Below are 26,104 nucleotides of genomic sequence, written 5' to 3' on the forward strand. Positions count from 1 at the left end.
CTGAGTAAGAAGGACTCAGCTAGCTAACTGCCATAACTTCACAGGGTTGGGAGAGTGAGCATGCATGGTATCCCAGTACTGCACAGCAGAGAGTAGTTTATCTTCAGCATTCAGTCTTCAGAGTACTGAGTTACTAGGAAAGCTTTTTTCTCCCCTCTCTCTTTCCCTCACTGTTTTTTAACTTTAACAAATGTGAAAGGTGCTGATAAATACTGCAAGTGACAGATACAGTATTTACTCACTCATGCTTCCCTCCTCCTGCCCCATTTGTGAATTTATTGTGTCAACATTCTTAAAGAGCAAAGATCTTTCTTACAGTACATTGCTTTTTCACACAGCAGTGACTGAAGCCCAAATATTGACCAGTGTCTTCTCCTTCTCTGCATCAACCCTTGCTTCTTCCAGTTGTTCAGGGTTTTACATTGGACCTTTATTTCTGGAAAAGTTATTCCTGGATTTGTACCCTGTGGTTAATTCAGCAGAGGTAGGAGGAACACAGCCATGTTTCTTGTCAGCCTGCTTGTACTAAAGGGCTGTGTGCCTGGCTAGTCTTCTTTATAGCACTTCACATGTCTGTCCATGGTGACAGCAATATTGATTAGTTTTCTCTTACAGGAGAAGATGGCACAGAATCAGTTACCAAATCAATGAAAGTGCTTTGGTAAAGGCAACAGAAATATTGTTGACAGAAGGTGCCTTGTGATGTGTTTTCCTGTGTTAATCCTTAACCAAAAGATATGATTTACTCTTGACCCTAGATGCAGACTATTATCCTCTAAGCCTTGCATCCACTATCTGTTTTCTGGCATAGCTACTGTCACGTTGCAGATGGCTTTCTTTAAGGCAGGGAGCTGTGTGATGCTTCCCCCGAAGTAGCAGCACTTGAAATCACTATTTTGAGTGCTTCAATAGTGATTTAAGTGTTCCCATAGGTCAGGATGTTTCACTTGCTCATGACGTACACTTATCAAGAGATGGGGTTAAGGGGTCTTTCTGTTTCTGCTTTAATGTGGCAGTCTTTCTCTACTTAGTTGTATTGATTCTTTCAAAGTTAAAATGTATCAACGTAGAAAGGACTTGTATCATAGGAAAAAATGTTCAGGAAACTGATTGCTGGAGTTTTATTAAGCTCAAATGCATCACTGACCAAGTTTGACCTGCAGCGAGCAATTAATCCTCTTCTCCTGCAGTCAAACTGGTTTTATTATAGTAACGGGGATTTATCAAATCCGTGTTACAAATCTGCAGGAACCTTTTCCACAAATAGTCGAATTTATTTCCACTCACCATCAGTTTATGTAATATAAGAAAGTCTAGTCTGGCCTGGTGATAGGACAGACCTGAACTTAATGCCATGTTTACCCTGTGGGCAGTCTTTCCTTTGGTCCAATATAAAGTGGTCTACTTAATTCAACAATGAAAGTATTTCCCTTCAAGGATTTAATATTCTTTGTCTCATCCCTAGAAACATTAAATATCTGACTCAAACTTAGCTGCATAAAATATACATGTGGTGGGTTTTTTGGCAAGCATGTAGAAGTTAATCCTCCCAGCAACACATGTACAAGACCTTGTAGGGGGAAATTTGTTCCCACTTAACAAGAGTGTATGTACATCAGCAATGAATACTATAGAAAACAGGATACAGAGTGAAGAGGACATTCTTTACAGGATATGAATCCAGAGTCCTCAAGATGCCGTCGATTTGCATAAAGGAAAGTCCAAAGAGGAGAGTACTGTTGTTTTTTTTTTTAAATGAACATACAGTCCAATCAACAGAAGATGGTTTCACAGGTAGGTCCTCTTATTCTGATATATTAGGTGACCAACTCATGGAGGACTTGGAAACACCTATCTTGTTAACTCAATATGGTGCCTTTCTTTCCCTGGCTGTGATGGCTTTTAGACCAAAAGCTGGGATTAAAGAGAACCTAATAGGGAAGGCAAAAAAATGTTTCAGTCCTTAGAAAAGTAGCTGGTAAAGGCTCATCTCCTATCTGGCTGGGAGGTGGATAGTCCTGGAAAGAGTAACGCACAAATTCACTAGGCTCCTATGAGGCCATGGAACAGGGAACGCAGGGGCGTTGGTAGGGGGAAGGATGTTGAATTCTGCAAACTTGGTCAAAAGAGAAATGAAAGGAGAAATGGAAAACAGGATTCAGCAGCAAACTAGAATAAATTTGTGGAGAAAGTCATAGAGGCTTAGTCATACCTACCCAAAGATGTCCAAGCATCTGGTCCAAGACTGGTAAAGAAATACAAGTTCTCCTCTCTGGTTATTTAAAATCTACTATTCAGAGCTCTTCACCAACTTAACTACACTTTTCAGGAAGAAAATGCTCCCATGTAACCACAGTTATTGCTACTACTAAGATACACAAGGAAGGCTTGACAGCAATGGGAATAATACCTCGACAGGTAACAAGGTGCCAACATGGGGATCCTGTCGGTGAATGGCAGAAAACAAACAAAGTGATGGTCAGGGAACATCTCAGAAGAGGTGATACAGAAGAGGTACCACTGAGTAACTGAAATGTCTCAGAGAGGGCTGCTGGAGCACTGACAAAAAGCCCAAAATAAACCTTGTATAAAAGGTTTGCTCTCTTGCGCTCTTGTGGTGCCTCCCAAGCTGGATTCTGTCCAGAGAAGGGCCATGAAGCTGGTGAATGGCCTGGAGCACAAGTCTGATGAGGAAGAGCAGAGGGAACTGGGGGTGTTTAGTCTGGAGAAAAGAAGGCTCAGGGGGGACCTTATCGCTTGCTACAACTGCCTGAAAGGAGGTTGCAGTGTGGTGGGAGTCGGTCACTTCTCCCAAGTAACAAATGATAGAACAAGAGATAACGGCCTCAAGCTGCGCCAGGGGAGGTTTAGGTGGGATATAAGGATGAATTTCTTCACAGAGAGGGTGCTCAGGCATTGGAACAGGCTGCCCAGGGAAGTGGTGGAATCACCGTCCCTGGAAGTGTTCAAAAACTGTGTAGATGAGGCCCTCAATTATATGATTTATGGTGGTCTTGGCAGTGCTGGGCTAACGGTTGGACTTGATGATCTTAAAGGTCTTTTCCAACCTATTTGAGTCTATGATTCAATGAAATGAGGAGGGGGAAAATTGACACCCAATTTTGAATGTGATTGGGTGCTTAAGCTTTCTATTAAAAAATATCCAGCCTCAAAAAAGGCCATTCTTTTTAAGATCCAAATTTAAATCTACATTCACTAAGTAAGGGGGTAAATTTACTGTCAAAAAGAATGTTCTCCATCATCTTCCTGATTTCTCCCTAGGGACTTTAAACTCACTGATGTTAAAAGACAAACAGAGAATTATAGCAAGGTGCATGAACACAGCTCTATAAATAAAATTAAAAAAAAAAAAAAAAAAGAGAGCGTTTTCCATTTCTTGAATTGCCATTGTGTAGGCATTTGCTTACTTCATCACTGCTCTTTGCCCAGGACGTTAAGAGAAGACTGATGCTTTAAGTGGTCTTTCTGCTGCACTGACCCTACCCTGTGCCTCCAGTCTAAGACTCGTGAAATAAAATCAGGATGATTAAGATCTACTTTTTACCCTTGTACTGAAAAACCTTGCAAGCAAAGGGCAAAATTTTGCCAAGAGAAACAGGAAATTCTGGTTTAATTTTGTGTCTGGGTTATAAATACATTTTAAAAGGGGGGAAAATTAGTCATATATAAATAATAGCTCAATTACATTCAAGAATATGTGGGTGGGTGTTCTGGGTGGTGTAATTTAGTAAGGCAAAGCTCTTCCTTGTTTTTCCTCTTCCTCTTCATTTATTCTTGCTGTGCTTCTACATTGTAACCTTTATTTATATCTTATTCTTCATTGGGTGATCTTTCTATAATGGGTCTTTACACACTTTTCTTTAGGATTGGTTTGTTATGGACTAAACGTTTTTAATAGTTATCGACACAGTGTAAAGCACTTGAAGTGTAGACCTAGCCTCAGGTGCACACTTCCATTTTCTTGATTTTATATACATGTTCTCCTGACATCAAGAGAATTCTTAACAGCTTTATTGTGCTAGTCTTGGCATGGCTGGCTTCATTACAGTACAGTACTGTACAACCTGCTGCAACACCAAAGATCCCCTCATCCCTTTTGTCTCTTCTTAGAATTTTCTGCTACTTCTTTCTGCTTTTCGGTTTGGTTTGGTTTTGGTTTTACAAAACCATGCTGACTTGCAACATAATACCCCCAAATTTAGACTTCTGTCAAGCTTCCTGGCTGTTGAACCTCCCTTATACAGATCAAGAAACCACCTGCTGCAGCTATGCTATTTCCCATTTTGCAGCTTGGCAGCAGTGAGGAGTTTAAGAATCAGTATGACAATGCCTAGCTTCAGAACAAGATCCAGCAAAGGTCTGCTCCACACCACATGAGACATGAGGGTAGCATGCCACACAGTACAGTGAGCTGAAGTTACGTCAGAGCACCCCTAAGGTGGCTGTCTTTGCCCATGGGAACGTCTGGCCTGCCAGCAATAAGGTCAAGGCAAACAAAGGGTTTTGCTTGGGATTATTTAGCCTCATACCCTCTTACAGGAGTCCTTTGATGTTAAGTGAGTTATTATATACCATGTCTTCTCTCTCTCTCTTTCTCTCTTTTTATTTCTAATTTTAATTGGGTGCTATTTACATCACTGCAATTACGCTATTTGTTCTGGCATCCCATAGATAAGCAAGTCTGTACTGGCTAAGAGATGCTGGGAATATGTGTGAGAAGTCATCCAGAGCTGGTATTTAATCAAGTGCTTGAGCAGATCATGATCTGGCATTGTATTGCACTCAGTTTGGTAACGATGCATAAGAGGAACAAAGGCAAGAAAGCTTTAGCTGTGCTTTCATTTTAAAAGTGGGATACCATGCCAAATCCTAGGTAAGCACTCAAGAGCCCACACTGTCAACAAAAATACTTTTCCCAGCCTGCAAGAGGTTTGGATTAGGCCTCACACTGTGAGGGCAGAGTTTTCACCAGGAGCACAAGACTGGCAGCCCTCTCCTCACATCCAGAGTCAGCCACATGAGATGCTTTTAACCCCAAGGGTTAAAAGAGACTTGTACAGCAACAGCCTCCCGGGCTGTGGGAGGAAACCCCAAAAGCTCCTGAATGCAGCATGCCACAGGAAGGAAGCAAGGGCCTCACCAAAGCCTGAGGACCTGGCAAGGAAACCTTTTGAAGTCTTATTTTGAATGTTTCTTTTGAAAAAGTGTGGCTATTCTTAGCATCTTTTCAACCTGTTGTAGCATGGGAATCTGTTCCTACTGCTCCTAATTTCCGTGGAGCACCTGTTCATACGAAGAATTGAAGCTGGCACTGGCAGTCCTCTCTATCTGGGAGTGTCCTTGTTTGACCACTTGGAAGATTTCAGGTTTACAGCTAATTGTGGGTAAAAAAGCCTTTGGTAGGTGGAGCCATGCGAGACGTGTCCTCACTTTCAGGCGCTTTTGAGGACAGACACATGGCCAGCCAGGCTTTCTCACTGCTCACCAAGTGGTTCGACATGGTGGGGTGATGAACAGTAATAGAGACTCTCCAGAGTCATTGGCGAGGAGCGAGACTAATGATATCAGGTTACTTCCTGCAGGAAGGGGCTACAATGAAGAACAAGGTGTTTATCTGAAGTGAATGGTTGGGAGATTACATCATTGGACATACGCTGCACCCACTCAGTAACACCTGCTACACCCAAAGAGGTCCCTGTTTAGCATCTGCTTTTCTGATGTGGATGCATTGTTCTAGCCAAGCTAACTTGAAATGATTTAGGGAAGCATCCTGAGCATTGTGAGCAGAGATAGCACCACACACGGATATAAAGGCATTGTTGAGACAAGCTCTACATTGAATGTTCTGCCAAACAGTTCCCTTCCCTTCCTCTTCTCATTTCCTTGTTCTCCTTCAGTCACTGGAGAATGCTAATCCCTTTTTTTATTAATGTGTAAACTGGTGACTTTCCAGACCTGCTACAAAAGACATTTGACTAGAAGATTTTTCTGGAAAGAGGCAGCAAGAGAAGCTGGAACTTTCTTTCCTGAATGATGACTTGGTGGCAGTTAGATTGCTCCCCTTGCACCTGAGAATTTTAATATTGTCGTGTTTGGATTGACAGGGTCAGAATATGGACAGCCCTGCACTGACAACTGTTAACAAAAAGGAAAATACTACAGGTACTTTAAATCTTCCTTTTTACTGAAAATTTGTTTGTAATAGCTGCTTTTGACCAGCTTTGGAAACATTTGCAATGTCTTGCTCATCCAAAGCAGCAAGCTTCTGACATTTTGCTCACAATACACACACAAAAAAAAAAGCAATCAATCACGCAACTGTGTCTGAAAGGAGAAAAGCATTTTCTATAGCTAGTCATCACAGTTTGTGAAGGAAAAAAAAAGATTGGTACACAGATGTGGTATTTATGCAGGCCTTCATGATTTCAAGGCTCATGGAAATCAAGCACCCACATCACAGACATGGCAAGAGTAGTTTTCACTGCTGAATCAATTGAGTTTTCCCAGATTTTACAGAGGAACTTATCTTGGACTTCAGACAGTAAGCTATTATTCTTGCCCCCTGCAATCTAATATTTAAAGCATGTGCCCCCTGAAGTGAAACCAGCGGCGCATTTCAGGCACCTATGAAAAACATGGTGCCTCAGCAGGGGAATCAAATCAGCTAACTACCAAACTACTAATTGAGTATGGAGACACCCACAGCCAGCATATACATTCCTAGTTTTGAAAATTTCTCAGAATGAAATAAGTAGGAATAAAATATAGGTACCAGGTACTTGAGTCAATACTACCTTGCCTTGTGTACTACCTTGCCTTGCAGGTACATTGGCTGAGGTCCTTTTCTTCACCCTTTCTTTCCAGCCAAGCGTGGCTCTTCCTGCTTGTTCAAGCCATTTCTTGGCCATGGGACAGTCTGTCTCCCCCACAGCCCTCTCAGAAACAGTTGGCAGGGTGAGCAGGGACACATTTCCTGATGCGACTGGGCATTGCAGAGCAAGATGGAAGAGTGATGGGGCCATGGTTGGCTCTGAAGGCTCCCAGGGGAGACTATTTCTCTGCTTTACCTAATAATGTGTTTGATGTAATGAGGATGCTATGGCTTTAAAAGAGTAGTAATATCATGATGCTTTTAGGAGATGTGGTCACAAGCCTTGTCTTGTACAACTGTAGGAGTCCTTCCAGCCCCTCAACCCAGCCACTGACAGGGAAGGCAGCAGTGTCCTTGAAACACCTGCTGCCAGCATTTCCGTGCATTCCCATTCTGCAGATTGTGTTCCTCTCCTGGATTCGCCCCTTTCATTCATTGGCCCAGGGTACTCCTTACCACTCTTATCCCCCTATTCCTTCCCTTTCCTCCATTCATCCTTTGCCTTTGCACCCATCTGTTTTCCATTTCATGCCTGCCCTCTGCTTTCACAAGGAGTGAAGCTTTGCTCCTGGCAAAGATCAGTCCTTTTTACCAAGTAAGCGTTGGAAGCAGAGTCTCCTAATACTGTCCCCTGCAAGCATGTCACTACAACTCTCCTTGATTCTAGCACTCCTTTTCTAAAAGCCTTTGTAGAGCCTTGCTGTGTATCACACAGAGCGAACTGTTTTGACAACCACTCCTGTGCTCAGCTGTGGGTCAAAGTGATTTTTTCCACTGTTACTCCCTTAAGTGGTAGTAAGGAATTAGTGCTTGCCTCCTGTACCCCCAGGGTCAGAACATCGCCGTTTTGATACAGCAAGAAGCAGAAACTTCAGTTCTGACATTTGCCAAAAAAAGAGGAAATGAGCCTTTTCAAGCACAGGCTGTTCCAAAAAAGGCACAAAACATGAAAACCACAAACTGCAGCTGCTTCTCCTGTGATAGCGATACTTGCTGGCACATAGTGATTCCTTGATACATGACTTTTGCATTTCCCAAAAATAAATGGAAAAAAATGTGGGGTTTAAAAAAAAAAAAAAAAAAAAAAAAACAACGAAAAAAATCCTTTCCACATGTTTTCACCCCAGAATACAAATAAAAGGCTGCAGCCTTCATTCACATAAAAGATATACAGCAGATTTGACTTTGGCATCAGTTTCAGAATTTTATTAAAACCATAGGTTTCCATTCTGTACAAAACTGAGGAGCTTTTTTTTTTTTTTAAATGTGTATCACCCACATAGGAAATCATGCAGCATAAGTGGTTTGTTGATAAAAATCTCTGAAAGCTATATACAGGATTAATACCACACAACTGTAATAATGTAGAGACTTGTCAGCAACTTTAGCAATATATACAAACTACCTTTACACACATAAATATCTTATTTACAGCTAATAAATAACATCCAAAGCTAAATCATGTGTCCTCATGTACAAGAACCTTCGCTGGTTTGTATCCAAGTTCTGTATGTGTTTTTGTTGGCTTTTGTTTAAGAGCACACCAGTTCAGACCCTTTATTTCCATAGAACTTAACCCTTAAGAGAAAATTGCAACAAAATGTGAAGTCTGTGGGGAATAAATCATTATATTTATTTTTAGAGGTCTCAAATGCAGTGGCTCAATACTCAACCGCACTCTTAGGGACTCATCACATCTCTGCTGTAGTTTAAGGGTTAGAAAACCAAATGTGAGCAATTTCAAAGTTATTAATATTCCAACATATTGCACTGTTTAAGACTTATATCCCCAAATACATTAGCAGCCACAGCTGGAAGAAAAAAAAACCAAACTGCACATAAATGCATAGATGTTTGTTTTGCTTTCAAGATGGGATGATATTGCAGAAATTGCCACCTTCACACTGTCTTGCATATGTAAAGACTACAGAAACCAGCACCAATAGCTCATGTTACTCTTCTACGAGTGTCTACCTTCAAACCCTTCTGCCTCCCCAGTATTTTATCTTCCAGAAAGTTAAAAAAAGGGCTACTGAACCTTTCAGAGCACTAGAAAAGTTATGTGTTACTTAAAAAGGGGAAGCAGAATGCCTTCAATATATCTATTTTTGGCAACTTTCAGCATGTCTAATTCAAGTGTTTTTCAGAGCATTCATTCTTCTGCATCACACCATCAGGCTCCTTTTAACTGTCACAGCTCCTGCTCCTTGATGAATTCCACCTCACGTCAGAAAACCAAGCAGCTCCTAGGATTTAGTGCTGTATCACAGCCAAGCAACAAAGCGAGGTGGGTCAATGGCAGTCACGACTCCAGTACAGGGAAGCATGAGCATGCTTGTCACCTGTCAACTGGATTCACTTGCCCTGCACACAGCAGCCACTCAGCTGCATGACTAACATTTGCAGTCAAAGAGCAGAGAAACTGCCAGTTTTGGCATACAGGATGCAAGCAAGTGGTGGTGGTGGTGAAGTGTTTCCTGCAGTTTCTGGTAGCTCAATTCCTTTGCAGTTCTGTATTCATACAGTGTTGGAGGCTAGATGGTTTCTTTTTTGAGGAACGAAAGCACAGATGAGAAGTTGAATATCCGCATAGGACACTGGTATTGCTGTCTTCTCCTACAACTGCTATTTATTCCAGGATAAGCTGCATAGAAGTATATAGCTTAACAAACCATACCTATTGCTAAGCAGCACTGGCACCCACCCCCAGTAAAACACATTCATAACCACAAACTAGAAAATTCATCCCCATATTAAGTCAGTCCCTGAAGCCTTTCAGTAACAGACAGAGCAAAGGTGTTTTTTCACATGAGAAACCTACTCATTTGCTAAACACGCACTTGAAGACAATGAACTGTAGCCACTGAACTGTCTGAAAATTCAGTTAGCCAAGTCAGGAAGAAAAAACAAGTCCAGTTTCAGACGACTCCTGAAAAGAAAGAAAAGCCAGGTACAGGGTTTCACTTCTTTCCAATAAATACTAGAAAATTGCTACAGAGGATTTGATGTCAAGAAACCTGTCACAAGGCAACATGATTAAGCAGAATTATTCCTTCCCCACACCAAAGGCTATGGCAAGTTGCTTTGCAGATTTCATTTTAACTATTTGGATAATGTATCTTTATGGTTAGTAACTTTGTATACTGAGACTTCCTTACAAGCAATCTCCTAAGAAAGCTAGGAATAGCAGGCAAAAAGCCAGCAGCGGATAAATATTTCTATATATTTGGTTCTGAACATCCAGTCCACAAGGATGAACAGACTCTCCTCCTCCCTAGTGTGGAATATCTTCATTCTTGTCACTTAAGCAGATTCATGAGCAGAATTTTCTTTAGATGTCTGCTTGGCACTGTGGGGGGGAAAAAAAAAAAAAAGAAGATAAGGTGAAGAGGAACATGTGAACTACTTGCTCTTTTTTGTCTTATTTTTGAGACTTTAGATTAAAAAGAAAAGCCTACTTAACAGGAAAAAAAAATTACGTGCTTGAGCTTTTCCTGGCTACTGCCTGATTCTACACACCAGATACACAGAGCTCTCAAGGCCTTCCAGGTCATTGCCCGAAGTTAAGGTCAGTGCCGTTTTATGCAGAAACAGATCCTAGTGTAGAAGTGCCCCCATGAGACCTTTCACACACAGCAGTTGCACTAAAATAAATATAACCACTTCTCCAGCTTAAACTTCAGTGGATAAAGTCCAAAAAAATTTGGCCTCACACTTCAAAGTTTATTCTGGGTCAGAAAAAATATTGATCAAAAAAATTTAAGTGCACCAAGGGCTATTAAACACGGGCACAATCTCTGATCCAAATCACAGATGCAAATCTCAGGAAGTCACTGACCTGATGGTTGCCAGCAGAAAGCAGTGCGCCAGGGAGAGCACCTGTGCATGGCTGCTCAGTTTCTGTGCCAGCCTCCACATCTGCTGCTGGCCAGTGAGGAGGGAGGGTTCTGGACTGACACAGTATGGATGTTTGGGCGTTCTTCAATCAAGGGTAAGTGTGGGGCATCTTTAGATAGAGGTGTGCTCTCCTCTCTCTATTTGTGCCTTGTCTGTAAACCCTCTCTAACAGTTTATACTTGGCCACCATGTGAATGTGAGAGGCAATGACTTTTACTTGCTTTTCAGACATGCTAAAAACCACACCAGGAGATGGTTAGCAGCAAACCAGATTAGGAGGTTCTAAGCTGCCAAAGCTACTGTAAGCAAACCTCAGATTAGCCAGAGTTGTGATGCTTCTGAAGCCTTCAGAAGACTAGTGCACAAGTCAACTAAATGAGGAAGTTATCAGCTCCTCCTGCTATCACTCAAGCTTCCCCCAGCCCAAAGCCAGTAGTGAACACTCATACCCTCCTCTCTTGCGTTTGACGGGCTGCTCCAAGCATTTCACAAATATTGCTGCCTGTCCTCCCATACCGAGTTGTGAGGTACCATCTCGAGAACAGAACACCACCCTGTGGAATAAATATGGGACAATCACATGGCTAAGCCAGGTATTTCTTTTTAACCATAAGAATAGGATTGGTATTGGAAACAGTCTTTATGGGAGGCATACTTTTATATTTATATTTCACAAGCCTGTGAGAAAATTCCTTTAAAAAGAATTCTGCAACAAAAGAAACACTGTGCAAGAAAAAAATAGCAAATGCCTTATGCATGGACCTTAACCTGTAGCTATAACTTTCATTGTCCTTTGCATAAAATCTTCTTGTAGTTCAGAAACCACAAGTTCTTGCTCAAGGTCTCTTGGATCTTTATTTACACCAGTCCTTGTGTGACTTTTCTGTCAGGTGAATGATCGTAGAAGAAAGCCTTACTCCCTCAAATGTTTGCAAACTAAGTAGGTTGCCAATTCCAGCAAACCTGAGCAGCTGCTTTTCTATTTATCAGTACTTTCTCCACCCCTATATTTGTTCAGCTCTGATAACTGTTCTTTGATCAAGTGACTGCCTTGTTTATTCAAAGGAGGAACATATTATTCACAGTACTGTACACAAGACATGCATACTCTGTTTTGGGTCCATTTTCTGTTGAAAGATCTCATGTCTAGTGAATATGAGTATTTAAAAAATTCAGGTCAAAGTAGTTCTATTCAGACTTCTCCATTTTAAGATTCACAAATTAGTGGTGTCCTGCAACAGTCATGTCTTTCAGTCTTCACCCACCATTCAGGTATTCAACTCTTAAGAAAATCCAGCTTAAAGCAACGATTTCTTGTGCAAATGCACTTTTTGATGGGTTTCTAGAAATCTCCTTCTAAGCAGACTCCTTACAAGAAAACCTATGCAAACGTCCAACAAGAGAAAGGAGAAGAACTGCAAATACAATCACAGATGATGGTTCACTGAGATCTCTCCTGTGTATTATTATTAAACTACCTAATTGACAGTGTTTCCTGTGAAACACTAGGAATCAGGAAACGCTGTCAATTAAAACTAATATAGCTTATAACAACCAAAATAAGTTACTTTTTCTGAGTTTCTCCTGATTTCACTCTGACTCTCTGGATGTCAAATGTAAAAGAGGACCACCAGTTTGACCAGCTGAAGAAGGTATCTTTCTCCCACTGCAGCTTCAGCATAAGCAGGTCACCAATGTCCACTTCTGTGTAAATCAGGAAGGAGGAGGTCTTGTTTGAGGAGACTTCAGGCCTGTGGGGAGGGGAATAAGGAAAAACAAAAAAAAAACCAAAACAAAACACAACAAAACCAAAAACACATACACACAAGAGGAAGTGTTAGACAGATAAAGAAAATTAAGGAAAAACAGAACGAGGACTTCATTTCAGAGAACAGAACAATCTTCTCCATAGTTCTGATGGATAGAATAAGGAAAAAAACCACTAATGTTTTGTAGCTTTGTAGGAAAAGTGTTCTGCAGCAAGGCTGGTAAAGTCCTGGGACGGACTGCCAGGCAAGGGGTGTCTTTTCCAGTGCTGGTGGCTCTCAGAGAAGCCAGACTAGCACCAGCCAGGAGCAGTTTAGGTTCCACAGAGTAGAGAACAAGAGTTCAGTGCCTTCCAGTCACATTCACTGCCAGCCCACGTGCAGGGTTACAAGCACAGACTTCTGCTTATTTGCACAGTTGTGGAAGCAAATCCAATGTGTCCCTCAGCTTCTACACTGAGGCCTTCAGACCCATCAGAAAATTAACTCCAGGTTGCAGTCTGCTTTTAATGAGCTTTAACACAGCTGGAAGAGGACATAAATATACTGAAAACCAAAGACAAGAAATCTGCCACACCAGGAAAATTCTTATTAGGCTTAGCCACAGGCCAGACTTCACATTTCCTTATTTCAGACCTTGTATTAAGAACACCTTCTATAGACCTTAGAACATTAGTTTCAGCACTGAATCTATCCCCTTGATCAAGGACAAGGGCACTTTCTGGGACCCTGAAAGATTTCTGTAGCTGGAGCTAGAATAAGTTTTTCAGCTGGGGCTTTAACAGATTTAGGTAGACTCAACAGTACACTGCAGTTGTTTCTATAGTTACTCACAGTGTGAAAGCAATGTTCTCACTCTCATCTAGAGTGCCATAGAGAGAGATCAGGAATGGCTGGTTTGTCTTGGTCATATTAGTCTTTCCAAAGAAATGGATCTTGACCTGGAAATGAAAGACTGGAAGAACACAAGAGAAGAGGCCATTAAGAAAGAATGCAACCTCCAAAGAGGTTGCTGGTGACATAGCCACCCAAAACCCCCCATCCAAATCCTAGGCTGGAATGTGCCAACATCACTAAACTGAGGAGTTCAGTTCCCTGCAGGCATCCAGGGAACTATTTTTGTGAGAAGGTGAAGAACGTTTGCAGTTCTTACAACTAAATTCTGCATTTAAGTTTTCTGCCACTATAGTAACCCGGAGTCTGCAGTATCTCCTTCAAAGCTGTAATATATATGTAAGACTTGACATCCCTGACTTGAAAACAAGTGAGCTGTGCTCTCCTCATACAGGAGCCTTAGTGAAAAAAAAAAAAATCAACCCACTGATGCTGCAGATTAAGCACCAAATGCCGACAAAGCACTAGTCTTGCACCTGTTCTAACACTGCAGGAATGTGCCCTCTGATTGCTGGTCCATCACGGAATGCACACAATGAGCATACCATGTGTCACAAAGTTGGGGGGCAGGATGGGGGGGGAAGGAAGTATCAAAATCCAACTCAGAAGCTATTATCCTAGCAGAAAGCCTTCCAGTTTTTTTTTTTTTGCAGTGTCCTTCACAGACCTACTCCTGTGACAACAGGAATCAAGAAACACTGCAGTATTTTAGCAAGGGCTGGTGCTGGTCCTCTGGCAAAGGCACTGTGAAGGTCTGATAGTTACACATCTTTAAAGAAGTTGCTCATTAGGCTGAGCTCTGCTGATTATTTTCTTCGTAGTAGGAAAAAAAAATCATTTGGATGAAAAAATACTGAAAAAACATGGACAACCCAGTTGTTCCAAGTGACCAGGCCACAGAGTAAATCTTAATTTTGCTACTTAGAAGCTTGTTACAAAATACCTCCCTTTTTGTATTTGACCTCCCACCTCCATACCTTGAATAAGATGGCACTGGTCTCCTGAGCCTGCACTTTAGCTTGCACTTTATGCCAAACTGCAGGTAAACTTCACTCCTGCCCACCAAAAGGCACCAAAGCAGCAATATTGTCACCTGCAGCACACACTCACCCAGAAACACAGCTGAGCAAAGGTACCAGTCTTGCTCCGTAATGAGCAAGTAGGACCTACCTTTATAGGGCATCTGAGCACGGGTCTTCAAGTACATTTTGGTGTTTCTCTTCGTTCTCACTCTGTTGACCTTGTAACCCAAATTGTTGCAGCGGTTCTTCCGACAGCTCAGGCACAGGCCCTTCTCAAAGGCCTCCTTTGTGTTGCAGCGATAGGCCATGCTGGGCTTTTCTTCATAGAGGAGGGAGTCAATGAAAAGGTGGATGGATCGTTCATGGGAGCATTTCACCAGCTGATCCATATCTTGAAAGAACAAAAATGTGTAATATGTATGCACACATGCATATAATGATATAGACCCCTTAGCAATGCTGTCGGCAAGCACAATACACTATGCTGGAGCTGGGCTTTATAGCATGACTTTTAAAGGCACTTAAAGGAACAAGTTTCTGTGCCTCTCAAAGATTTTTGTTTGCCGGAAACCTGCAGGTTATTTAAGATCTCCCTTTGGGTGTTGTGCTGTTTGTTTCAGAGCAGCCTCACCTGCCAAGCCTTTTTCAGCAATCAGACGAAGTGCTTCTCCGAAGTTGCAACCTGGCTGGAAACCTCCACCATTAGGATAAATATCAATGTGTCCAACAGGCTTCTGGATTCCAATGCTGCGGTCTGGAGAGCCTCGGGTGTAGGTGTGTAGGACATCCACAAAGTCAGCATCATCCGGGGAGAGGCGGGTGACAGCATCAGCATACTCAAAGGTAGGACCAGCTGGATCTAGCCCTTTGAGGCAAACCACAAAATAAAACTCAGATTATCTGCCAAAGCACTGACAGTGATAGCAAATGCTAAACTCAGCTACCACATTGGGCAGGATTATCACATATGGTGTTGGTGTCAACTCTAGACATTACAGTGGGATCATATTAGTAGCATTCATTTATACAGCAGAATCAAATAGGATACCTTGAAATGCTGTCACTGTTTAAAAAAATAAGGTGTATGTAAACAAGCCCAGATAACTTCCTCACAGCTGTAGCGTTTCCAATGGATGTAAGTAACAAGCTAGTAAATACTGTCTCGATGTCTTCCTATTGTCAAGAATTGTAAAATTTCTATCAGAAGTGTGGAAAATGTCTTGCTGCTAACCCCCGGTAGGGGAACAAGTGGGAAACATAAACAAGAGCTTCACTGCCTACATGCCTAAGGGGAAGGAGATTATTATGGTAAACTGTCAAGCTGCAGCAACACTGACATCAAAAACACCCAGAACTATTCTGCCAGTGAACAAGTACTATCTGTCCAATCCAGACAACTACTGGGAGACGGCTGAAGGCAGAGCTGAAGGCACATCTTTCCCGCAGCCTTCAGCTGGGGACAGGCAGCTGGGCTGCCCACTCCTGGTTAGCCTTACCCATTCTGAGGTGCCTCCCCCTCTGCTGTGAGGACATCAGGGACCACATCCCATTGCTCCCTGTGCTCAAACGTGATGCTGCTTTCCTAGAGAAAGGTTTATCCTGGGCACTGAGGGCAACCATCTGGCATAACAGAGGACAACTGGTATTTGAGTGTTTTGGCAGCCTCAGCAAAAGCAACAAAGCTGCAGCCAAGAGAAGGAAAGCTAAAGAGACTAGTGCTTTGGCCTTCTGATTTTAATGTGGTGCCTCTCGGGAGTCAGCCTTTACTGATGCAACTGCTGCCTAGCCCACCCCCTGTATGCCTGTGGATTTGGGATCACAGCCAGGCTCAGGTGAAAGGTCAAAGAGTGCCATGAAGCAGGAAGCTAGGCTCCCATCTGAACACTGCTCTCAAGCTCTCTCAGCAGCTAAGGCACCACAGATGAGCCATTTTCTTAGCCTCATTTGCTGATGCTGGCATTTCCTTTGTCATGGGTATCACTGCTGGGGGCTCAGCTCTGCAGGTGCTGGGCTGTAAACCAAGCCCAGCATAGCCATGCACTCTGCTTTGTCTAGCACACTTCTCAGCCTCCAAAAAAATCACCCTAAGCAGACATCTAAGCATGCACGGGAATTGGACAAGCGTTTGTGTACTTCGCTCCCCTTCCCAAAACTCTCCCAGTACTACTTTCAGCATAGACTATTACTTGATCCTCCTAGGATTAATTATTTTTTTTCTTAGTAAACCACAGTGGATTTCTTCTGTTTGTCCAGTCTCACTTTGAGCCTGTGTAAACTTTGCACATCTGCAGCACTCCATGGCAAAAAGCTCTGCAGGTACTAGGCCCACTACAGGAAGATCTACCTCCTGTTCTTTATGAACAGCTCCTACCAGCTGCAAGGGATGACCACCTAAATGAGACAACCAGATGAAGTTCTTTTGCTGCAAGAGATACTGTGACCTTTCCATGCCATTGATTTGGCCAGACTTGATCACATCTTCCACAACTAAACTCTTTTCATGGCCAATAAATATCTGCCTACTCACCCATTTCTTGTGCAGAAGCAGATCAAGGCTTCTCGCCCACTACCTTTGTTATTCTTTCCTGAACCTTTTCCATTTCCACTACAAAAATGTCATCCCTGATGATTCAATAAAGCATGAACACACCACCTAAGCACTGCCAACAAGCATCAGTTATTCTGATGATTTTCCAGAAGAATGTAGTATTTCAGCATGAAAGAGACAGGAGACAGCCACAGGTTTTCTTACCAGTAATTCTGTTCACCTTCTTCTTGGTCAGGCTCCCAGCAATCCCAGCAGCGTGAGCACCTAGACTGTACCCCAGCAAGTGGACATTGTTGAGAGGATAATTGAATTCCTCCTGCAGAAGACAGCGATTTGTTCAAAGTTTGAAGTCAAATGGGAAAACATCAGAAGACGCAAAGGAAAATGTTTTGTAAACAGTGGGATTTCTCTTTGAACCATGAATAGGAGAACACCAAATACAATTAACATAACCTAAGTGACCTAGAATGGCACAAAAATAATTAACTTAAGGCAAAATTCTAAGCAGAGAGGGATGTAGAATGAAGGACAGAACATAGGGCTGTGTATTTTATCAAAGGTTTTCAGCCATCCCCTCCCAGCCAGTTTCTAGATCTCCTATTTCCCAAAGGTAGGGCAGACTTCTGTTTCCCAAGGCCAGCTGCTGTATGATGTACAGGAACCTGTCTTTCGAAGCTGCCTCTCACAGGGCTTTCAGAAATATTGTGGACTCACAAGGCTTCAGGTGAGCACAAGGTGAATTTCTGGAACACATGCCTTGTGTGGTAAATAACCATTAAAGCTGGGATTTTACCACTCCAGCAAAAAAAGTCTGCCACAACTTAACCCCATCTACCCAATACAAGATGATTAACACAGCTGCACCACTGCTCTCTTGCCTTTTAGGACATTATATACAATATGAGATATGTGACTACATGTCCTACCTCCATCCAGTCAATAAACGTAGCAACGTCCTTTCCCACCAGCTTAGTGTATGCAGCTGACACTGGGTAGTGCTGCTGAGCTCGAATTAGCCAGTCCACCACAATGACGTTTGAATCAGGTTCTCTCTTGTACAGAGCATCTACCAGCTTTGGGACCCAACTTTCATACATTCCTGTCACCTGTTGGCATTTTTTAATTAAAAAAGGAGATATCTCAGTATTATCTTTAATGTATAGGCACCTCAGCTGACACGTTTAGCACAGTTTATCAGAAGTGTTGTTAAAAGGGAGATTCCTCTCCTTTGTTCTTACCGTCCACCCATGGATCACCACAAAGGTTTTACTGGTATGATTGAAGTTGCACTGTGCCAGGCTGTTCACTTGCCCAGGAATCAGGTAGCAGACATCCTCATTGGGCTCTGCAGGCGTCCGTAAGGAAAACTTGCTCTCGATTCCCGCAAAATTGTTCTCAGCTTCTGCTACACAAGAGCACAGGAAACAAAGCAGCGTTTTAGGAGTATCAGGACAAACAGTTCAGAAGTCACAGGTACAATGTTGGAGACATGTCAGGAACAGTCAAGAAACAGGACACATGTTTTTCATTTCCTACAGCATTCTTTTCACACCACAACAGCCACATAAAGAGGAAATCAAAGGGCAAAATCAAAGAGGAAATCAATTCCCCTCCAAGGTCCTGCTAAAAGAGCAAGAATCTGGCCAGCTGTCAAAGGGGTATGAATTCTTTTTACTAGTCAGTAGTTTCCCCATTACATACAGGAAACCTATTAATTACCACAGAAAACTGCACAGAACAGTCATAGACATTACACGCAGGAAAGCAGTAGTTTCCTACCGTACTATGAAATATTTTGGTGGTGCATCTTCCACATCACTTCATCAGTAATCACTGCCTCTTTATAGCATCCAGTAGTTGCAGTGCATTAAAAATAAGGTGCAAAGTTACCACTGTTTTACAAAATGCTAGTTTTAACCTCTTACCAAAAGGAAAACAGCAGGTGAGAAATCAGACACCCATTAAAGAAATTGAACTAGCAAAGCAAAAGCCTGTATTTTGAAGGCAGTGTGGTTTTCAGCTCATGTGATAAGCAACATTGCAGGGAAAAAATCTTCCTCTGCCTCAATTTTGAATCCAGGGAGGGGAGCCGTGTGTCCATGTGTGTGAAGTTCATGTACTGGTGGTAACAAAGCATGTGATGGTAAAAGCATCATTTCTTAGAGAACTCCCTCCAGCTTCAAAAAGTAAGTTTTCGTTTTATCCCCATCAAGGCAGAGGAGTGACTTTAGGCTTCATGCTCTCTGTTTCCTTAGCCTGGGAAGAAATTTAAATGCCTTCTCTCTTTACAGCTAATTCAACACTTAAGTACCTTTATATCCAGTAGACTCTGTAATTCACTGTGGACTTAAAACTTTCATGCTTTTTGAAAATCAGGCTCTACTTTGGCAACTTGCATTTAGCAAATGCCAATTGCCTATTTTCCAATTGCAGCTGAACACAGGCCAACTCTGTCCTGCTCAGTGTTGTATTTCCTGGTATCATGACCTCCAAGCTTTCACAAACTCCTAGACACACATTAATAAATAGCTCCAAGCCACCATATGGAATGCAAAGGGGCATGGTGAGGACCTCATGCCAGGCACACAACCCAGATTTCTACTCCCCTTCTTTTTGCCATTGCAGAAGAGATTGTCTAACATAACTAGTAGATTTGAATTTCTCCATTAAATTGTGCTGCATCACTTAGAGGTGATAAAAAATGAACTATTCATTTTTTTCCTAAAACTTAGTTTTTCTGGTCTTCTCATTCAAGCTACCATACTCATCAGGACACTGACTTACGCCCAGCCTCACTCAGGCCTCAGGAAGCTATATAAATTCTGGGAGGTTCCTACTGTGTTTGAAGGGCCACGGAAATCAGGGTCTAACCTCTGGTAGGAGGTGTAAAACCAGCACACAGGCTGGCAACAAGCCTCAGAAGAGACAGCCGCCATCCACAATCAACAGCTTAACACTGCCTGAGTTCATCAGGACTTCTCACCTGCCGAAAGCAAAGCAAAGCACACACAGGGAAGTAACAAGAACTGTTCACTGAACAGAGCCAGTGCTCAGCTTTAGGTTTTGACCTTGATTGTGCTAGGCTGGCTAGCTAATCCAGGATAATTACACTGGGAGCCCTCTTCCTGCCTCCTGCCCCTTTTCCTTTAAAGAAGGATAAACTTTATGAAAAACACTTTTCTCCAAACCAGTAGAAGCATTCACATTGTGGAGAATGTAAGACTTCACCAACTGAAAGCAAAAATCTACCAAACTAACTAAATGCTATCTGCTCAGAAGTTGCCCCTTCCTTATCTTTTTGCACATTCAAAACTTCATTTTTCTCAATGAGAGAGTACAAAACCCCTTTCTGAAGCAAATCTTTAGATTTTCACTTTTTAGCCAGAAAAAAGTCCCAAAGGCCAATCGGTTAGATATTAACTGTAACTTTTCACTCAGTAGTGAATCAGTAAAATCTTGGAAAGACCAAGAACAGCTTTCAACTGTAAAGCATACAACGTAAGGACTTTGAATTATGTATATTTCTGCCCAGCACAGGAAGGCGAACAAGAATAGTCCACCTGCTCACTAGTTAATAGTGCTTCCTTTCATACTTAGACATCATTTCCCTTCTGAATTAAGCTCATCTGATAATCATTCAAAATCTAAATTAAATTGAGATCCTGTCTTGTATTGTGTTTTCAATTACAAACACATTCTAGAATTTCCATAGATGTTCAGACTGCATCTTTTTTTGGAAATAAGCTTGTAATAAACTAAAGTTAGAATTCTAAGTGTACCATACTTAGAGATGCACTTAGACAAATCCTCCAAACTTGGAAAGATGGCAGTACACTGGCACCTACTACTGAAGATGTGCAAAGTGCTTCACAAATATTTGTGTGCTTCCACCTAAAAATCTTTGGTTGAGATCTGGGGACATGGGAACACCAAGATGCAGTCACCATCAGGAAAGCAGCAGTTGCAAAGCAGCAGCCCATGAGTTAGGGAAACAGCAGAAGGCCGCTCTGCTCATTTAGCTATGTTATATGACGAATTAGAAAGTCAAAAGACATTTTTGTTAGCATCTTTTATGCTCACAAACCATGTCATGCTGTCCAATGTCCACATATGCTCAGTTCCCAGCAGCAAAATACCCTCTGGACGAGGAAAGTGTGTGTGGTGGAGTTTGTTACAGACTTCTTAATGATGAGCTTATTAAGAAGCTATCCTCAAAATTTGCCCAAGTTTGGCTTTGAAAATTAATATAACTTGTCTGCGCCTCATGTTGTGCTGCACACATACTGCACTACCACTTCACATTCCATTTTTTGCAGATTAAGTTTTAGAAATAGAGTAGAGCTACATAATAGTATGTACACACTCACCACACATACTGACAGAATCATGGATTGGTTATGTACCATGATTTAAAACTGCAGCAGAGAAGCTACAAAGCATATCACTTCAGAAAACTAACATTTCCCACTTCTACTTTTGTACCTCTAAGTATCTCAGTCTATTTAAAAAATATCATTCAGAACCAAACTTTGACATACATAGCTTTTGTTACAGACTTTTGCCTCATAGACTTAAAGTGAGAAGTCTCCTTGAATCATGTCCTAACTGACAGTTGGGTCTCATTCTTACAGCCCTACACAAAGCCAAAGAAATGCAGAGACAGTCAATGCACACACTCATCACTGGTTAGTTAACGATGTGCTTTAAGCCAAATCAAACAAACCAGGAAAACCCAGAAATGAGGAGTCTTCAGCATGTTTCTGAAAGATGGATAAAAATTTACCTGAACTGGCATCAGGTTTTACGTAAAGAAGCTATAGAAATCGGACATGAAGAATTTCATGTCCATGTGCATCCATACTGAAACACTGAAGCAGTTTCTACTGACAAGAATGCAAGTCCATTTCTAAACAACGTCTTGAATAGAAGCAGACCTGGAGGTAAAACGTATAAACAAACAAATCCATGCTTTTGCTAAAAATCACACTTTCCCAGGCTTAGTTCAGCAGAGGTATAAAGGCATGTGTTCTGTGTTGCAAAAGGATCCAGGCGCACAGTGCAAATACAAGGCACTATTAGAAAATAAAGTTTTCTAGCCACTGTGAAGTGCTTACCATTAACAAGGTGACCTACAAAAGGTATTATTTAGGGAACAGTAAAAGGGAGCAGAATTAAGAATTAAACCACCAATTTCAGACCCAGCTGGCTTTTTTAACAGCCTACAGACTGCATTGCCGAACTCCATATTCTCATGCTCTGCAAACTTTCTGATGCTTTTCTTACACATCCATTTTCATAATCTCCATTTTCATATTTCAAAATAGTTGTCCTGAACATCAAGTTATAAAGACTATTGTAGAACTCAGAAGAAAGTACAAAAACCTTACAAACTGGGAAGGGACAGTAGTTTCATTTTCCTGTTTTAACTTTGTGACACTTTGGACTTGCAATTTGTGAAACTCCATTCAGTTAGGGACTCCTATCAATTCTGAAGGCATTGCACTAACTTGAAGCATTCTGACACAATACTAATACTAGTTTCCACACTAATCATGAGAATTCAGCTTCAAGTTTCATTTATAGGAAGCCCAAGATGACCTGGCAGCTGATTTTGATGAAGAAAACTCTTTATGGCTGGTCAGCTGGGTGAAGAGTGTGAGCTTTGAGGAAGTAACAGCATCTGGAATATTAATCAGAAGTTAAACTGCCTGGATCAGACACAGGATACCAAATATGATAACAATACATTTGCCAGAACCAGTGCACCTGAACTATGGTTTTAAAAACAGAATCTTTGATAAACAAAGATTTCCTAGTGTTATGCACACAGAAATTGAAATACTATTAGCTATGTGCAAATATCATTAGAAATTATACTGCTAGACTGTGTAAACTCAAGCCTACACAGACATGCACACACACACATGCACAGCAGCAATCATCTGCACATGACATCAAACATTTACATAACCAGCTGGAGTTAACTGGAATAACTCTTCCCTCAGCTGATAACCAGCATTGGGATCATCCATCAATTAGTCATATTGAATTTCTAAACGAGTTCTGAAGAAATCTCGTGGTCAGCTGTAAATAAAGGGGCTGTATCAAAGAAACTGTTGTCATCAAATATGATCTGCACTATAAACTGAAAGAAGACTACTGTGTACTGCAATCAAATGAAATCTCCCTCAAAAATCAGGTTGTTTAACTTTGCTGTAAAGAATTACAACTTCAAGTTTATTTACGTATTCCCTAATGGCAGAGCCCTGAGAGTATGTTCTTCACTTCCCAGGCAGCAGTGATGGAAAGAGCAACACCTCTGGAAAGCAACTGGTCCCAAGTTCAGATGCTGAGCAGGGACCTCCCAGCTCAAGTCCTGCAGCGGGCAAAACAGGGGCAAACTGCAGCTCTCGCACTACACACATGGGTGCTCACCCCTCTCCAAATAGATCCTTACTCTGCTGCAGCTGGAAGGCTTTTAACTCAATCCAGCAGAGTTCTTGCTATCCCTCAGTCCCTCTGGGATATCTGGAATTAGCCCAAGACAATAAAAGGCAATCACTGTCAGACTTTGTAGTAGTATGGAGGAAAGGATGCATGAGAAAGCCATAGTATGCAAATACTTCCTGCACAGGAGAGATTCCAGCAAACTTTTAGGAGTGCTAGTGCTCATGCTATTCACTAGCACACTTTTCACTTTTGATGGCTGACAGCCTCACCTACGCGCCTTCTCGGAAGAGAATTGTTTCTGGTAAGGCCGTGCCACAGCTGCCCTGTTAGGTCTATCCCAAACACAGCCATGGCAAAAGCCTGCAGCTCACATCATACAACAGCGTTAATCTGCTGTAACTCCTGACTCTGGATTTACAGTGGTAAAAATAGAGATCAGAATGTATTCCTAGTAATGTTTTTATCTTTTCCTGGAACACCAATATTATCTTCACCTAGAATATCTTTTTCTACGTTGTTTGTTAAATACTCTGGATTCCTGGAGGCCTGGATCATGTATTTTCCATGGTTTCAAAATATCCTTTACTGTGGTGTGCAGGAAATAGTGCGTGGCTGAAGGCTTGGCTAGCTTCAGGGTGATCGCACAATCTGTTTTCATATAACCTGTTCCTAATAAGAAGCAAAGTAATCATTAGTAAACCTGTGGCAAATCAATTCCTACAGGGATGAAAGCTTGCTCTGGGAAGTTATTTTACTTCACAAAACTTGGATACATTGATGAAAACTGCTTTGATTGCCTCTGACAGCGCAAGATTGTATTCAAAGCAAGAATACATTCCTTTGGCTGTGCCCTAGCATCCCATCCATTTACTTTTGAATACTTCTCTTCAGTGTCCTTCTACACAAAGAAAATAACAAAGGCATCCACAGTGCAAAAAGGAGCAGTTCCATATTCCATTGTAGTACCACACAGCAGCTTCAAGAGGTACAGCCACATTTTCTTCTAAGGCTGTGGACTTTCAAAGATAAACATTATGTGTGGGAGATTAGTGTAAGAAAGTAAGACTGTGAGAAGGCACAGCTAACATAAGTTTGAGAAGTAGTGAGCTCCTAAAACTAAGGGTTTTCTCATTAAAGCTGCGATCATGTTGTGATTAACCAAAAGAGCATCAGTGAACATGTAGTAGTCAAAACATTCACACATGTTCCACTTCTTCTAGCCTGGAGGATGCCTATTAACAAATGCAGGTACAACAGGTGCAGTGTAAGGTGAACAATCATGTGTACATACAGACACTTGAGAGAGTATACCCCTCTGTTCACTTACTCCCTAAATGATTCTGCTGCATCAAAACATTAACTGCAGGCCAAACACACTATCATGGCACAGGTGAAACTCAGCCTTGCCTTAGACAATTCGGACCAAGATCCATAGGAAGCTGGGATGCAGGGCTCCCACTGGACAGGCGAGTCCCTGGCCCTGAAGGGAGCCGAGGGACCCTGCCGTGGTGTTACATCTGTGCCAATCCACCTCCAGCAAGGGACTCTTGGAAGCCAGCTTGCTCCTAGTGGAAAAAACACATCCCAAACCCCCACCGCCCGCGCATCAGCCCGGCAGGGAAACCGGCTCCGGGTCAGTCCCTACGGGATCCCCTCAGCATCGCCCTCCAGCATCTCCCGAAGCCACCCCGCTCCACCAGGTCCCGCAGCATCCCCAGCAGCCGCTGGAGCCCTGAACATCCAAGATGAAAACTCCCCTTTCCCGCCATGCCGGCGGCACTTCCTCTGCACACACACACACCTCCCCCAGCGCAACAGGCTTACCCGGCACCCCCAACCCTTCCCGCGCCGGGGACTCACCGGCAGCGGAAGCGAGAGCGGACACCCAGCGCAGGCAGAAGCAGACGGCGGCCAGGAACACTTTTCGCCCCATCACGCCGCCTCTTTCTGTGCGCTCCACCGGGGCAGAAAAGTTTCGGTGAGAAAGAAAAAAAACCGAAAAAAACCCCACCTAAACACTAAGTTTTGCTTAAAAAAAGTAAAACAGAGACGATGCAGCGCAACGCTACCACAACGTGACGACGCCGCCACCCCAACAAGCGACCACACCACACACCCCAACCCCGCCACCGCCGCGGCCCTTAAGTACCCGCCAATATGCAAATATGCAAATGAGCCCCCGCACCCATTGGGTGCGTGCTGCGGGGCGGAGCCGGCGCTCCCCGGCACAGGAGGGGCGGGGGGGGCTGAGCCGCGCCCTCGGGGCGCCACCGAACCCGGTACCGCACCGCACGGCCCGGCCGAGACCCCGGAGCCCAGAGCGCAGAGACCGCTCGGCACTGAGCCAACTACCCTCCCGCTACCTCTGCTCCCCGTGTCTGCCCCGGCGCTGCCCTCTCCCTCCGCGCTCTGCCTACCCACCCTGGCCCCACAGCCGCAATCCCCTTGGTCCTCCCTGCCTTTGGCATCCACGCTCCATTGTGCCTCGGCCCTTCCCATGAATGCTCTTGCACCAAGAACCAACTGCTATCTGCGTCTGCAGTTCAGTGCCCCTAAGGGGCCTTCTGTTGTTCCCTTGCAAAACCTCTGCTTTGCCCGCACTTAAGAGGATACAAGTTTGGAGTGCGGATTAATT

The 26,104-nt window shown here is 42.8% G+C and overlaps 1 protein-coding gene across 3 annotated transcripts; it reads right to left on the reverse strand.

Moving 5' to 3' along the window:
- Window positions 1-8,070: 8,070 nt before the first annotated feature.
- On the reverse strand, window positions 8,071-25,572 carry LPL (lipoprotein lipase). Of its 3 annotated transcripts, none has more exons than XM_030470418.1 (10): window positions 25,330-25,572; window positions 18,258-18,421; window positions 17,946-18,125; window positions 17,224-17,335; window positions 15,103-15,336; window positions 14,620-14,862; window positions 13,390-13,510; window positions 12,358-12,540; window positions 11,239-11,343; window positions 8,071-10,241 (listed from the first exon to the last, which is right to left on the reverse strand). In XM_030470418.1, exons 1-10 carry the CDS (start codon window positions 25,400-25,402, stop codon window positions 10,196-10,198), a joined length of 1,461 nt encoding a protein of 486 aa, XP_030326278.1. In that variant the 5' UTR covers window positions 25,403-25,572; the 3' UTR covers window positions 8,071-10,195. The 3 variants fall into 3 exon arrangements, with proteins under 3 accessions (XP_030326278.1, XP_030326277.1, XP_030326279.1); XM_030470417.1 differs by having other exon boundaries at window positions 18,258-18,424; XM_030470419.1 differs by lacking the exon at window positions 25,330-25,572 and adding an exon at window positions 18,799-18,818 and having other exon boundaries at window positions 18,258-18,424.
- Between the last annotated feature and the right edge of the window lie 532 nt (window positions 25,573-26,104).

Source organism: Strigops habroptila, chromosome Z (assembly GCF_004027225.2).
Source record: "Strigops habroptila isolate Jane chromosome Z, bStrHab1.2.pri, whole genome shotgun sequence".
NCBI classification, from domain to species: domain Eukaryota; kingdom Metazoa; phylum Chordata; class Aves; order Psittaciformes; family Psittacidae; genus Strigops; species Strigops habroptila.

Coding starts and splice junctions, on each gene's coding strand:
- LPL (XM_030470417.1), bottom strand. CDS start 25,402: ATGGGGCGAAAAGTGTTCCTGGCCGCCGTCTGCTTCTGCCTGCGCTGG. Junction 18,126..18,257: donor TGGTGATCCATGGGTGGACG/GTAAGAACAAAG, acceptor AAATGCCAACAG/GTGACAGGAATGTATGAAAG. Junction 10,242..11,238: donor GTCAAACGCAAGAGAGGAGG/GTATGAGTGTTC, acceptor TCCCCCCCACAG/TGCCAAGCAGACATCTAAAG.